Source organism: Typopeltis vanoorti, chromosome 17 (genome assembly GCF_054136105.1).
Source record: "Typopeltis vanoorti isolate ZY-2024b chromosome 17, IOZ_Tvanoo_1.0, whole genome shotgun sequence".
NCBI lineage: Eukaryota > Metazoa > Arthropoda > Arachnida > Uropygi > Thelyphonidae > Typopeltis > Typopeltis vanoorti.
This window is the reverse complement of record NC_143565.1, coordinates 1,802,204-1,816,775: the sequence shown is the minus strand read 5'-3', so window position 1 is coordinate 1,816,775 and position 14,572 is coordinate 1,802,204. Positions and strand designations below refer to the sequence as shown.

The window sequence follows — 14,572 nt, the reverse complement described above, 5'->3', positions numbered from 1 at the left end:
CATCTGAACGAGCAACACACCATAATGATGTTCAGGGCCTAATTAAAAATGGATCGTTTGTGTCTTTGGACAGGCGAAATGTGCGGCGACTTTCTAGTTGGAGCTTTATGTTCGCAAAAAAATAGCTACATATTAGCAAAATAAATAAAAAATAAAATAAAAATAACAAAAAATATATGGGATAAAGGAAATTTACAGAGCTCAATGAAAGGGCCTAAAACATTCAAAAGAGAAGCAACTAAATCTCTTAAAGTAAAAAAAATCTAAAAAAAAAGTGGCTTTGGCCAGTGAGATCCGGATTTTATTCTATTGATTGTGTGCATCTTTAAAGTTTACGAGGAAAGATCAAGCCAAATAATAATAAATACTGGAATAACTAATCGAAATCGCTTGTATTAATTTTATAAAAGAAGACTCTTTACATAGAATTTTATCTATATGTAATGATATCAACCCGCAACAATGTTTGTTAAATTTATAACAAGAGAATAAATCCTCAGCGAATACGTTAAACCAAGTTTCATCCTCAGCGAAAGGAGCATCCAAATCCCGGTGTTACTTTTGTTGCATCAGCAAGGAGTTAAAAATCATTATCGGCATACAGATATGCTACCCTTCTTGTCGACGTACAGATGACTCACGTTTATTATGTGAGGTGAGTGTGTTTTCCATGCTTGACCCAGGAGGCATCTCATTTGCGCTTGGATTATCCACGTGACACGCTGCGCGAGCCGGGCGTCTGTTAACAGTGCGTCCGTGCGTGTGTTTCTGTTGGGTGGCATGTTTTCCAACTGCTGCTGACTGTCTTTGTACAAATGTTCTAAAAGTGAACTGCAAATGAATTACTCGTGTGTTGTCGTGCTTGTGCTAGGAACTTAGTTTAATGTCTCTCAGTCAAGTTACGGCGCAGTTTTTATAGCATTATACGCGAGGTTTCATTAAAGAGCAACACGTGACTTTTTTAACGGTAACTACTTGTAACATTTCTCTATTTTTTTTTTTTTTTAAATGGCTAATTCAGCAGATATGGATATTTCCGATGCTGAGTTAAAGTACTTAGTAGTTGACCGAAAACTCATCAATGATCCGGCAGCACAAGCAGAATGGACGGCGAAAAGGTTGGTGTGGGTTCCCCACGAGACACACGGCTTTGTCGCCGCCAGCATCAAAGCTGAGCGAGGCGAGGAACTGGAAGTTGAAGTAGTGGATACTGGTCGTCGGTGCATTGTATCAAAGGATGATGTACAAAAGATGAATCCACCCAGATTTACGAAAGTTGAAGATATGGCAGAATTAACGTGTTTGAACGAAGCTTCGGTTCTTCATAATCTCAAAGATCGTTATTATTCAGGTCTAATATATGTAAGTAATCAGTTTCAAATGTTTGAATAGCTTTAAATATGTATTTGATATTTTAAGAAACTTATAAATCCCAAAAGTCATGATATATACTAAACTTTGCAACTTCACATGTTGGGAATTAAAAGCGGAATAAACATTTGTACAAAAAATGCTATTATGATTTTCCAGTACTTGCAAAACTAAAAATATGGTGAAATTTAGATTAATCTCCGTTACTAGTTTCTTAGTTATCTACCATACTAATAAAGCTAATATTATCAAGTGATATAATCCAATAAAATACATAAAGTTTAGAATTAAGACCATGGAATTCAACAATTTATCATTAAAGATTAGATGTAAAATTTTCGTACACACGAGTGTATACAAGTAATATCGCGTTATATATTACTTGTACAGAAATATCAGTGCCCAGAAAAAAAAAAAAAAGATCGAAGACTTAAATTGAGATGGAAAGATGCAGCGATGATATTAAGGCTCTTGGGAGGGAAAAATTGGAGGAATTTAGCAATGCTTAGAAGAATTTAGAGATGATACTACATATCAAGACGTTCGTATTAAATATAATTGAAATTAATAATAATACTCTGTTTGCAATACAGCGTTAACGTTTTACTCTAACAGGAGCTGAAAATAATATCATTGTTTTCGTTTTAAACCATATTTAGACATGTTTTAAATAGTATGTCAAACATGCTGTATTGGGTTTGCGCTCAGCATATAGTAGTATTTTTTATTTTAATGGGAATGAATTTATGCAAAGTTTGAAATATATAGCATACTAATACTGCACAACCTGCGGGTTGGCTGAGGATCACACATGTTTGAAAAGAGCAAACGTAACTTTTGAAGCTTACGGTAAGCAGATTAGGGAACCCATCGTAATCCACAAAGCCAACGAAGGCAGTGCCTAAGAGCGCAAAATTGTATCTCAGCTATAAAACACCGTTATTACTATTAAAATTTTACTTGAATTTATGGGGGGGGGGTATATACTGTAAAACGGTCCCCAATGGGGTGGGGATCACGCTTGGCCACTTTTTACCTAAAGACATTCATAAACATCGATTCACGGTGGGATTGGTCGTGCCGTGTGGTCTTTAGTGGAAAAGTGGGTTCAATTTCGGCGTAATGTGAACTATCTTGAGCTTTTTTATTTTATTTTATTTTAACTAAAATGATTTAGCCGGCTTCATACTGAAGTAGTAAAGTTTTCCCATTCTACAAAGATTGGCAAACACACAAACATGATTATCATGCAAAAATACATTTTGTGAATTGTGCAGCTTGGAGTAGCTTCCCACGATGGGCTCTGGGGTTTTCTATAGATCCAAGTAATAATAAAACTACCTACTAGCAATATTTAGGCCTAATTTCAGCTTTCTTCATTATCATTAAAAGGAGGTACATTGTTATGAATGAAACACACATTCGCAGGTTTATTTGTTGCATAAACTAAAGTTATTATACTGTACTTAGTGTGATGAATGTATTTACTCACAGTGAAATAAACAGCCTATGCTTTTCTTCTGGTCAAAGGATAGTTATGCATGCGTTATTCTAGTGGGGTATACTGTTATACCCAACATGCAAGTGCATCTGTATTTAATTTCTGATAATGCACGAAGTACCGAAACCGCCAATCATATCCTATTTCACGACTTCAATTGACTTTAATCATGATTCGCCTTCAGTTTCGCTCATATACAGCTAAATTCACGTTTATGTAAACACCGTGCCAAACTTTAAGTGAGACTTTGTCCGACCATGTGCTGCAGCTCAAACGCCCCCTTTGTATTGTCGGCACGCACTCGCAGTTCATTTCATGACGTCAACCTTTAATTCCAGCTATCGTTTACCGGTATAATGGCGAAAATTTGAAACAATAACTTAAATTGTGAAGTGTACTAGAAAAAAAAAAAAAAACAGCCGATCGACTATGAATCTGAAGTAATAATAACAAATTATTTTTGCAGACTTTATAATAAATAAAATAAAAGATTCTTATACTATGATAAAAAGAATGAGTTCATTTCGACAATGCATCTCTTTGAACTGGATTATTTATTTATTTATCATTATTATTGAAAGACTTGCATTTTTATATTTTATGGTTTGCGATTTATTAGCGATGTAAGACATTTGTAAATAAAAAATGTTCCACGACTGACATGTTTCATATTCGACACTACCTGTTAATTATAAATTTATTTCACTTCCATTAAATGAAGAGGGGAAAAAAAGTAAACGCATTGGTGCATATTTTAAAGCTTCGACTCCTGTGTTTGAGTAATGCGATAGATATACAAGTTTCTAGCATTATGTCGTTTATTGTTTAAATAGCAGTCTCTCGCATTTAAATATGCAGAATATTAGTATTTGTGTAGGCTGCTGGATTGCCAGCCACACAGAAGAGGTGATATGATACAGACATTTAAAGTTAGCAATAAGATTTTATCAGATTAATACAGAAAGGACTATGCATAGATTGGAAGGTGAGAAGGGAAGAGCAAGAGACCTTCCATAGTTGTGTAAAAGTATGGTGAAGAGGACAGTGATGAGCAGAACTTTTAAGTAGAGAGTAGTGAAATTCATTCCCAGAATGTGTTGTGAATACTGGGAGTGGAGATGAGTTTAAGATTTATTATTATCTGAGAATTCCAGGAAGTCAAGGATTCATTGAGAGAGGCTATATATCGCTCAAACCACTGTCATACCTTCCCTAAATTCATTCACACTAGATGCACTCACTACCCCCTAAGGGAGAATTATTCCACTCATTCACTGCTCTGTGAGAGACAAAACTAACTCTTACTCCTTTCTTGACTGCAAACAAACTTAACTTCCATGGATGCCACCTTCTCTCTGCACCTATATAATGAAAAATTTCATCAGACAGCATCCTATAACACCATTCAGAAGTTTATAGACTTCTATCATATCACTTCTCTTTCTCCTGTTAACCACAATCTCTGTAATCCACATACTCACAATCTGTCCTCACAACCTAAATATCATAATTCCAATATAATCTCTGTAACTCTTCTTTGTACCATCTCCACAACTTTTTTATCCCCTTGGAACCTGGGAACCAAGTTGGGAACCACTATGCACAATAATTCAGATGCAGTGTTATTATATGCCTTATAAAGAGGCAAAATGACTTCATTATCCTTACATATCAAGGTTCGCTTCAACATCGCAGTTCTTCTCTCATTTGTATTTGCAATTTTTTCTACGTGATTTTTAACTTCAAATTCCTATCCCTATGTCAAGATCCCTAGCCTCATTAGTTTCCTGTAGCATAACCCTGCTAATATAATATGATGCTGGAAATCTTATCATTCCAAAAAGTCAAGTGTTTATATTCTAAAAGAAACTTGTTCTGTGGGTTTCAAGGTGCACTGTGAAGGGATGTTGAGCAACAACTGCACGTGTTTCAACGAACGTAATACCAAGTGGAAGAATTATTGATGCTATTTCAGATGAACATTTTCCATGGAAATATTTTTACAGTACACAGAAATTAAATGCCTGTGCAAAAGTGTGGGGGAGTGAGTTGGTAAGAGATGGGTCATTAATAAGTCTAATTACTGTATTGAGTCAAGCATTTTGAGAGAGCTTTTAGGGGCCCCACCACATATGTCAGAGCAGTGTATAAATTAAAATACAAACTTATTTAATACTGTTCATTTACAAACAAACTTACATTATAGCCTACCAGTTTCGGCAGCAAACTGTCTGGCTTTTTCAAGGCGTTTATGGAAAGACATAAAAACTAGTAAATGCAAATTGAAAGGAACATAAAAAAACGTTGTAAACCAACTAGTAGCTAAGGTTACATGTTCGCGTGACAGAGAGGACTTGTTCTTATTTATTGTTATTATTACAGGCAACTCCAGGGAGTCATTAGACTCATCGAGGGAGGCCCCAAATCATATTCATTCACAACCATTCGACATTCATACAGTATCTATCATACCTCACCTTAAACTCATTCACTGTCACAGCATCCACCACAGACTCTGGCAGCCCATTCCACTCATTCACCACTCTAAAAGTAAAGAACCCAGCTCTAACATTTTGCCCAGTTTCCATGGATGTCCCCTAGTCCTCCAACAACCAGCTCTGTTCTCAAAAATATCTTCTGAATTAATTTTATAGAAACACTTCAGTAATTTGAATGTCTCAATTATCTCCTCTCCTCTGTCTAGCAACCAATTTTTGCAACCCACAAATCCTCAACCTGTTCTCATAAGGTTCATTCCACAGACCTGCTATCATCTTGGTCACTCGCCTCTGGATCATCTCAACCTCCTCCCCATCAAGAAGAAACCTAGGTGACCAAATCTGGGCACAGTAGTTGAGATGGGGTCTTATCAAGGCTTGATACAGAGGAACAATAACCGTGTCTCTGCTTGTCAACCTATTCTTCAGCAACCAAGTGATTTGATGAGCTGATTTGGTCACTTTTGCAATGTGCCCCCTAAACTTCAACTCCTTATCCACAAACACTCCTAAATCTCATGCCTCATCAATTTCCTGGAGTACAGGTCCACCATTGTAGTAAACTGCTGCTAATCTTTTCACCCCAAAATGTATAACCCTACATTTTGCCACAATAAATTGACATCCATTCTCCTTAGCCTAGACCTCCAATCTATTCAAATCATCTTGCAAAATTTTGACATCATCCGCATTTACTATTGCACTACCCAACTTTGCATCATCTGCAAACAAATCAAGTGTTCCTCTCAGATCCTTTCCTATATCATTAATGAACAAATTAAACAGCAGTGGTCCAAGAACAGATCCTTGTGGCACACCGTCACAGGCTGTCTTGTGGACTCTACTCCTGAATAAACCACTCTCTGATATCTCTCCGTCAACCACCCTCCTATCCATCTCACCAACCCTATATCCATCCCCATATGTTGCAATTTACTGATTAGAATTCCATGTGGTATCCTGTCAAAGGTCTTAGCAAGGTCCAGTAGAATCACTGTAAACCCATTACTCTTATCCAGTTCAGCCATCACTGTGTTATGATACGTGAGCAAGTTACTGAGGCATGACCTACCCTTCACAAAACCATGCTGTCCCCGATACAGTATCCCATTTTCATCTATCTAATCTTGTATTTTCCTCTTGATTATTTTCTCCAAGACCTTGATAATGATTCCTGTTATGCTGATTGGCTGGTAATTTTCAACAGCAGCCTTGGAACCATCTTTATGCAGCGGAACTATTTTCCCCTCTTTCCACCCCCTTGGGACTGACCCAGATCCGAGGCTCAAATTAAACAAAATGGTCAAGAGCACTGACAATTCTTTAGCCACTTCACGTACGACACGAGCTGGTATACCATCCAATCCCACAGATGTATTGACATTGAGGTTCTGTAATAGACTAGTTACCTCTACTTCATTCATCACAATTCCAGTATAAGCTGTTGGTTCTTTCATTCCTGCAATGTCACCACCTGGATAACATACTCTTGCAAAGTGCTCGCTCAGTAATTCCACTATATCAGCTGCTTCGGTTACCTCCCTACCCTCAGCATTTTTTAAGATCATTCTGCCATGAACATTTTTCCTTTTACTTGAAAAAACTGTTTGGATTCTTTTTAGCCTGCATGGCCAATTTTCTTTCGTAATCCGCTTTTGCTTTTCTTACCACCCTTGTTAACATCCTGGCCTGAGCTTTATACTGTTCCTCCACCTGCTGGTCACCTTTCTCCTTAAATTCTCCCCACAATTGTTTCTTTTTTTGCAGCTCAAGCTTAATAGTGTTATTCATCCATTTAACCCCTACTTGATTTATTATTTGGACTCTTGGTATACAGTCAACCATTGCCTCCTGCAAACACTTCTTAACCACCTCCCATGCACTATCGACATCCAGCCCTTGCAGTTTTACATGCCATGGCACTGAGCCAAGCACACTCCTAAGCTTGTCATACTTATCAGCCTTGTAATTCCACATGTACCTTGTCTTAATTGTAAATTCCACTCCTTTAGCCACCTTCCAAGTCATGACCTTATGGTCACTCTCACCAATTGGTGGCAACATGATCATGTTCGTTACAGCCACGTTCTCAGTTGCAATTACTAGGTCAAGCGCTCTCTGCCCACTGGACAGATTATTATCAACTTATTATCATGCATGCATGTTTGTGTAAATGTGTAATGTGATTACTGGCTAGCTGTAGTTCAGATTGATTTAGAGAGAGGATAAGGTTTTTCCACGAACTGTTTAGGATTGCACCCTGATTTCTGTTGAGGTTTCCCCCGGTTATTAACACTGTTGTGGCTTTATTGAATAAACAATGTCTGTAGTCGTCATCCAGATATGGCATGGAGCTGTTTTGCCACTCTGTCGTGTGGTTAGACATACAGAAATGATGTGCTAATCCAAAAGAGATACTTCTGTTGTGGTTTACATCACCAACATGTTCTTTTTATCTGATTTCTAAACTCCATGAAGTTTGTCCGATGTAGGCAAGACCACAGGAGCAAGGAATGTAATATACTCCTGGATATTTGTAGAATGGCACCTTATCTATTGGGGATCTTAAAACTTGTCTGATGCTGGTGGTTGGTTTGAAGACCACTCCTCTGATGTTGTAGGCTCTTAGTATTCTGGCTATTTGATAAGAAAATGACTTCACGAAAGGGATCACTACAGTAGAAATGTGCTGGGAGCATGATTCTTCTTGTCTGGGGTTGTCACCATATAGATATTTTTTGATGATGTTTTGAGGATATCAATTTTGTGATAATGTGTTGGCTATTAGTGAGAGTTCGGTCTGTGTATCCTCCTCTTCTGATATAAACTTTCTAGCCCTATATTTCAACATGTGGATAATGCTCAGTTTGTGTGCCTTGTGATGGTTTGAAGTATAATGAAGATATCTTCCAGTATCTATGGGCTTTCTGTAAATAGATAATTTGACACTATTTGATTGTTTCTTTATCAAGATGTCTAAAAAATGCAGTTGGTTGTTGTTTTCCACTTCCAGAGAATTTTATCTTGTTATGTATTGAGTTGATTTTATCCACAAACGATTTTAGGTTTTCTAAGCTGTCTTGCCATATAATGAAGATATCGTCAACATATCTCCACCATGTAGATGATCTAGGGGAGATTGTGGAGAGAATTTCTTTTTCAAGTTTTTCCATGAAAAGGTCTGCACAAGATGGTGATAGTGGGCATCCCATTGCTAGGCCTTCTAATTGATGGTATATGGTGTTGTTAACCTTGAAGAAATTAGATTGAAGGCAGTGTCTAAACATCTGTGTGATGTCTAGAGGAAAGAGATCTTGGATGATGTTTATTACCTCTTCTACTGGTACGTTGGTGAAAAGGGATACAACATCTAGACTGGCTAGCATGTCTGTTGGTGCAATCTTAATGGCTTGGAATTTATTTACAAAATGTTGACTATTCTTGATATAGGATTCTGTTGATCTTATTTTATTATTTAATAAGTTTGCAAGATGTTTTGCCAAACGGTAGGTTGGTGATGATCTTCCATCAACAATTGGACTGAGAGGTATATCCTTTTTATGTATTTTAGGTGTCCCATATAGTCTTGGAGTGATAGGATGTGAGGATTTTAGTGTTCTCTTGGTTTACAACGTTTTTTATGTTCCTTTCAATTTGCATTTACTAGTTTTTATGTCTTTCCGTAAATGCCTTGAAAAAGCCAGGCAGTTTGCTGGCAAAACTGGTAGGCTATAATGTAAGTTTGTTTGTAAATGGTCAGTATTAAATAAGTTTGTATTTTAATTATAAAACAACCAAATATGTTTAGTTTAAAGCAGTGTATAAAGTTAACAACTGTTCAGGGGTAAAGTAACATCTTGAGTGAAAGAGAAATCCTAGTTTTTTAGAAGTGAGGATGCAATGTTGTGATGTGTTTGCCAGGAGAGGCTTGATGTCATGGTAATTCCAAGAAGAGATATCTTAAATTGTTTATCTACCCATTTCTGTATGTGAGTTCTTACCAACTTCTCTAAAATCTTCATTACTACCACACCAGAGATACTGATAGGTTAGTAGTTAGAGACATCAGTTTTTTGCACCAACCTTGTGGCACAAAAACTGATGTGTTTTTGCTGATTTTTTTGGCAAAATTAGCCAATTTGGTTGACCATTCTTTTAGCAAACATGCTGATATTCCATCTGTGTCTATTGACAAATTCTTATCCAGGTTATGCAACTGCTCTCTCTTCAACCTCAGTTTCATGTGCCTCTAACTTTTCATCCAATGTAGCAGCAGCACTCTGCACTAAGTTACATACACCTGGTTGATTTATCTTAGCAAAATGAGTACTCATTACCTGAACAATCTCATTAGCTTCTGACACTAGAGTACCATCTGCATTCAGTAAAAGTTATTCTTCCACATTCATTTTCTTTTTATTTGTGGCATAATGAGAAAATACATTTGGATTGTGTTTAGCCTGCATAGCCAATTTCTTTTACCAATTTCAATTACCTCCTAGATGAGTCTTTGACTCCATGAGGTCTTGTTTAATAATAATAATAATAATAATTTCTGCACAATACCTGTTACTATTCTGGCCTGTGTTTTATGTATTTTGTAACTCCTCCTCTCACTCTTAGTCTCACGATATTCTTTCCACATCATCATCATCTTCTTCTGGGTATTCTTCTTCTTCATGTAGCTTCCTCAGTGAGAGGATGCAGCACCATGTCCTTCCAGTTCTCTCTGTTGGTGGCTTTCCGTTTTGTATCTGCATAGCCACGTGAACCTGTCCATGATCTTATATCTTCAAGCCATGTTCTTTGTTTTTTGCCTCTTGATCCTTTTCCCATAATTTTTCCTTCTAAAACTGTTAGTATCCTCTGTCCTGCTAAAACTCTCAGTACATGTCCTGCCAATCTCATCTTTCTCTGGATCATTTCCTGTAATAAAGATCTCTGTGTTTACATTCTCTGTAGGACATTTTTTTTTATTTGTCACATGTTCTGTCCATGGGATTTTCAGAGCTCTCCTATAGCATCACATTTCAAAGGCCATTATCTGTTTCCTTACTCTCTTCTTGAATATCTAGGTCTCACTTCCATATGTGAAAATTGGCCACACTAATGTTCTTATCATTCTTTTCTTTGTCTCGATACTCACAGAACTTTTGAGCAGGTCTTTATTTTTCCAGAATGCATCTTTAGCTATGGCTGTTCTTATTTTTATTTCTTTATCTTGCTTTCCATTTGCAGTAAAGTAGGTGCCTAAATATTTGTATTCCGTTGTATATTCAATTTTCATATTGTTTATGAATATTTCTGGCTCGGATCTGCTTTCTTTGGAGATTTTCATAAATTTGTTTTTTTTTTGCATTAATATCTAATCCAAATTATTTACCTTCTTCAATTAGTAGCTGCAGTAATTTGATTAATTTGTTTCTGTTTTCTGCTATTTGAATGGTATCATCAGCATATCTAAGATTGTTGTATTTTATACCATTGATACTAATTCCTGTTTTTTGTTTTTCAGTCTTTTTCATCACTGTCTCACTATAGATATTAAATACATTTGGTGAGAGGATACAACCTTGTCTAACTTCTCTTTTTATTTTTACTTCAGAAGTCTCAGAGTTAAACAGCTGCATTTTCTGTTTGGTGTAAATCATTTTTATAATCTTAAGTACATGATCTTCTATGTCTAATTTATCTAAAATATTGAGCATTTTATTATGTTTTACCCGGTCAAAAGCCTTGTGAAAGTCTATGAAGCATATGCAAGTGATCTTTCTATTAGTATTTTCCAGGATAGCATTAATGGTTTCCATTCCTCTTCTGTAGCCTTTTTGTTGTTCACTCAATTCACTGTTTATGACTCTTTCAATTTGTTTGTTAACGATGGTTAAAATAATTTTAGATGTATGGGATATTAGGCTCACAGTTCTGTAATCCTCACAATTTTGTGCATTATGTTTCTTTGGAATTGGTATGCAGATAGCTGTTGTAAAAACTTCAGGTAATTGTATTGTTTTATAGATGTCCTGAATGGATTCCACTAAATAGTTGTTATTATTGCTAGTCAGTGTAATAATAACAACTATTTAGGATGTACGGATAAAATTTACGTATATTTTACATATAAGCTAAAAAAGCTACAGCTTAGGGCCTCAAATAAAAAAACAAAAAAATATAAAAATTGGTAAAAAAATATTTGTAGAAAAATCACTCAAATGAAGTCAGACATATCACAATGATAATTTCTAAATAATTTAAAATATACAAAATATAACATTAAAATAATTTTGGTGCATTGTAAAAGTGATTGAGATATTTTGTCTTCTTTTTTTTTTTTGAGCCTTATTTGTCGTTTTTAAAACCCTTTAATTATATAATTATTTCTGTGATTTTGTAAATGCCTACTTTATTATTTTTTAAATAAAAATTAAAAGACAATATATTTTCATATATTAAAAAGGCGTATATATTTAAAATTTTTCCAAGACCAACTGATGTAATTTAAAACAGTAGGGGGTCTCTGGGTTTTGTATAGCTTATGGCCTCAGCAAGTCTAAATCCGGCCCTGTTGCCAGTGAAAGCTTTCAGCAGCTCAGCCAGAATATTATCACACCCAGGGGATTTATTATTAGGAAGATTCTTAATTACATGTTGTACCTCTTTTCTTGTGGGTAGAGTGGTATCTGTTGTTACGTTTAACTTGAGGTGTCATGAATCATCTAACATGTTACCATTATCATCATCATAGAGATCTGATAAGTACTCCACTCATCTTCCATTTATCTTTTCCTTATCAATGAGTATGTTTCCATCTTTGTCCTTGATGTTATTAGACTGTGTACGTTTTGTTTTTCCATTAAGTTCTTTGACTTTCAGGAATGCTTCTCTGGTTTTGTTCCTATTTTGTAATTCTTCTTTCTCAGTGCACTGCCTATTTATCCAATTTTCTTTCAATCTTTTACATAACTGTTTGATTCTTTTATCCAAAGTTTTATATCTTAACCTTTCTTCTTCATTTGCTCCTCTTTTCCATGTTCTTCTTTCATCAATAAGGTTGATTACCTCTTGAGTTATCCATGTTTTTTTCTTTCTTTCTTCATGTTTATTGATGTGGTTAGCAGATGTTATGATAGCTGCTTGTAGTCTATTCCACCGAGAGGATTCATTTTCGTTTTGCAACTGTGCAGACAGCAGTTCTGAAATATTTTCATTAAATTTTGATTTTATTATTGGATTTTGTATCATTTGCAGATCCCATTTTAGGGGGTTGACTTCTTTTAAATTTTATTGTTTTCAGGCAAATATTCATCTTCATTAAGACCAGTGTATGACCAGATCCACAGTCAGCACTTGGCATCATCTTTGAGTTTCGTATTCCATTGAAGTAACGTTTACTGACTACAATATAGTCTAATTGATTTTTGTATCTTTCATCCAGACTTTCCCATGTGTATCTTGCTGTTGGTTTTTGCTCAAAATAAGGGTTAGTTATGATGAGATTGTGCTTGTTACAGAAATCAATCAGCTTTTGTCCTCTCTCATTTCGAATTCGTAGTCCAAATGGATCCACGTGTGTAGATGTTCTCTCTGATCCAACTTTTGCTTTCCAGTTATCCATAGCACAAATAACTTGATCTTTCTTGCCTCCGACTTCCTTTATACACCATTCTATTTCATCATACATGATATCTATTTCTGCTTCCTCATTCTGTTCTGTAGGAGCATATATTTGAATGATCAGCATATCTCTAAGTTTAGATTTCACTAGAATTGCCATTACTCTATCTGATTTTTTGATTACATGGATGATGTTTTTATTAGTTTTCTTTTCTACAATAAACGCTACAACTCTTCTTGATATTTCACCACCTGATGTATATATTTTATATATCTTGCCATTTGGAAGTTTCGACTCAAAATCTGATGATCCTTTCCAAAAAGTTTCACTTATTCCTAGTATACTAATATTCAATCTCTCCATCTCTCTCACCACATTAGCCAATTTCCCGCATTTATTCAATCATCTTACATTCCAAGTAGCAACATTCAAGCAATTTCTGCGTTGTTGCTTTATAGCAGTCACGGACTGACTATACCGCAGGCCCTGCTATATCACCCTGACACCACTGTTCCATATTGAGACTACTCGGGCTTTAATTCTTTTCTGTGTAGACATGATGCTTTACACAGCAGCATTTTTTATGGAATGGGTCGCCAGAACCATCCAACTCCCAATATTAATGGAGGACCGCAGCTGTCGTTGGTTAATGGGTCCCATGGACCTAGCCACGAGGCCTACAAAGTAGCGCCACCAATCACCCCCCCCCCCTCATCCACCGCTGAGGCGATGCCCTGATGCGCCGTGTTATTATTCTGAGTATTAGACTATATATATCACTCGTTAAGTCAGACCTATTGTGATGAGCCTGTTGACTACATCAGGTTTGGTATTATAATATAAATGATACTTGTGTAGTGGGCAAAAGGTTACCAGTGCACTTCTACAGTGCAGAAGCATGGTTCTCTTTTCTAAAGTACTGTGGGCACACAAAATAGAAACTGTACTGATTTCTTCTTAGTAAAATAAATAAAATAAATCCTGTCCTACAATGTATTTTATTCCATGGAAAATTTTTAGTATTATTCCGAGAAGTAGGTGGATCTTGTTTAGCCCTGCCATCACTGTCCTTTCAACCACTGTTGACAGTGTGCTCAAAGCTATCAATGAATCAGTGCTTTTAGGGGAGAGAGAGATTATGGCAGATAAGTGCTATCATCTTACAGCTTTAAATCCAACATATATATTATGTCTGAAATAGTGCACGTTCAGTTCTATAGTAAATTCTTTGAACAACTTTAGGTTTTTCTAAAGAAAACCCTGTTTACCTGTGCTAAAGATTCATTTTGTGGGAACTAGCCAGAAAAAGTCCTAGAGAAATAAGTTCCTCTGTGGTTGGCAACTAGAATACAGTCCATAACATTATTCTTCTTCTTAGTATGATAATGTAATATACTAACTATATTAAGATAATAATTTCTATGACTTATGGAACAACCAAGATTAAGTGTACATTGCAGTATACTTTTTCCCCCTAACACTTTTGTTGAAATTTTATCTTGTTACAGCATCTTATTTTTATTAAGGTGATATATCTTTATATACCTTGCCAACCACATATTTCCTCTGCTATATCATTCACAACAG

At 35.9% G+C, this 14,572-nt stretch overlaps 1 protein-coding gene across 1 annotated transcript in view; it reads left to right on the top strand.

Moving 5' to 3' along the window:
* The first annotated feature begins 791 nt into the window (after positions 1–791).
* The window catches only part of LOC150097089 (myosin-14-like), a 1,147,103-nt gene continuing 1,133,322 nt past the window's right edge, over positions 792–14,572 (top strand). Inside the window, exon 1 of the mRNA XM_090407039.1 lies at positions 792–1,362. Within this exon, the coding sequence (XP_090263165.1) occupies positions 1,009–1,362 (354 nt within the window). The 5' untranslated portion in view covers positions 792–1,008. The remainder of the gene's footprint in view (positions 1,363–14,572) is intronic.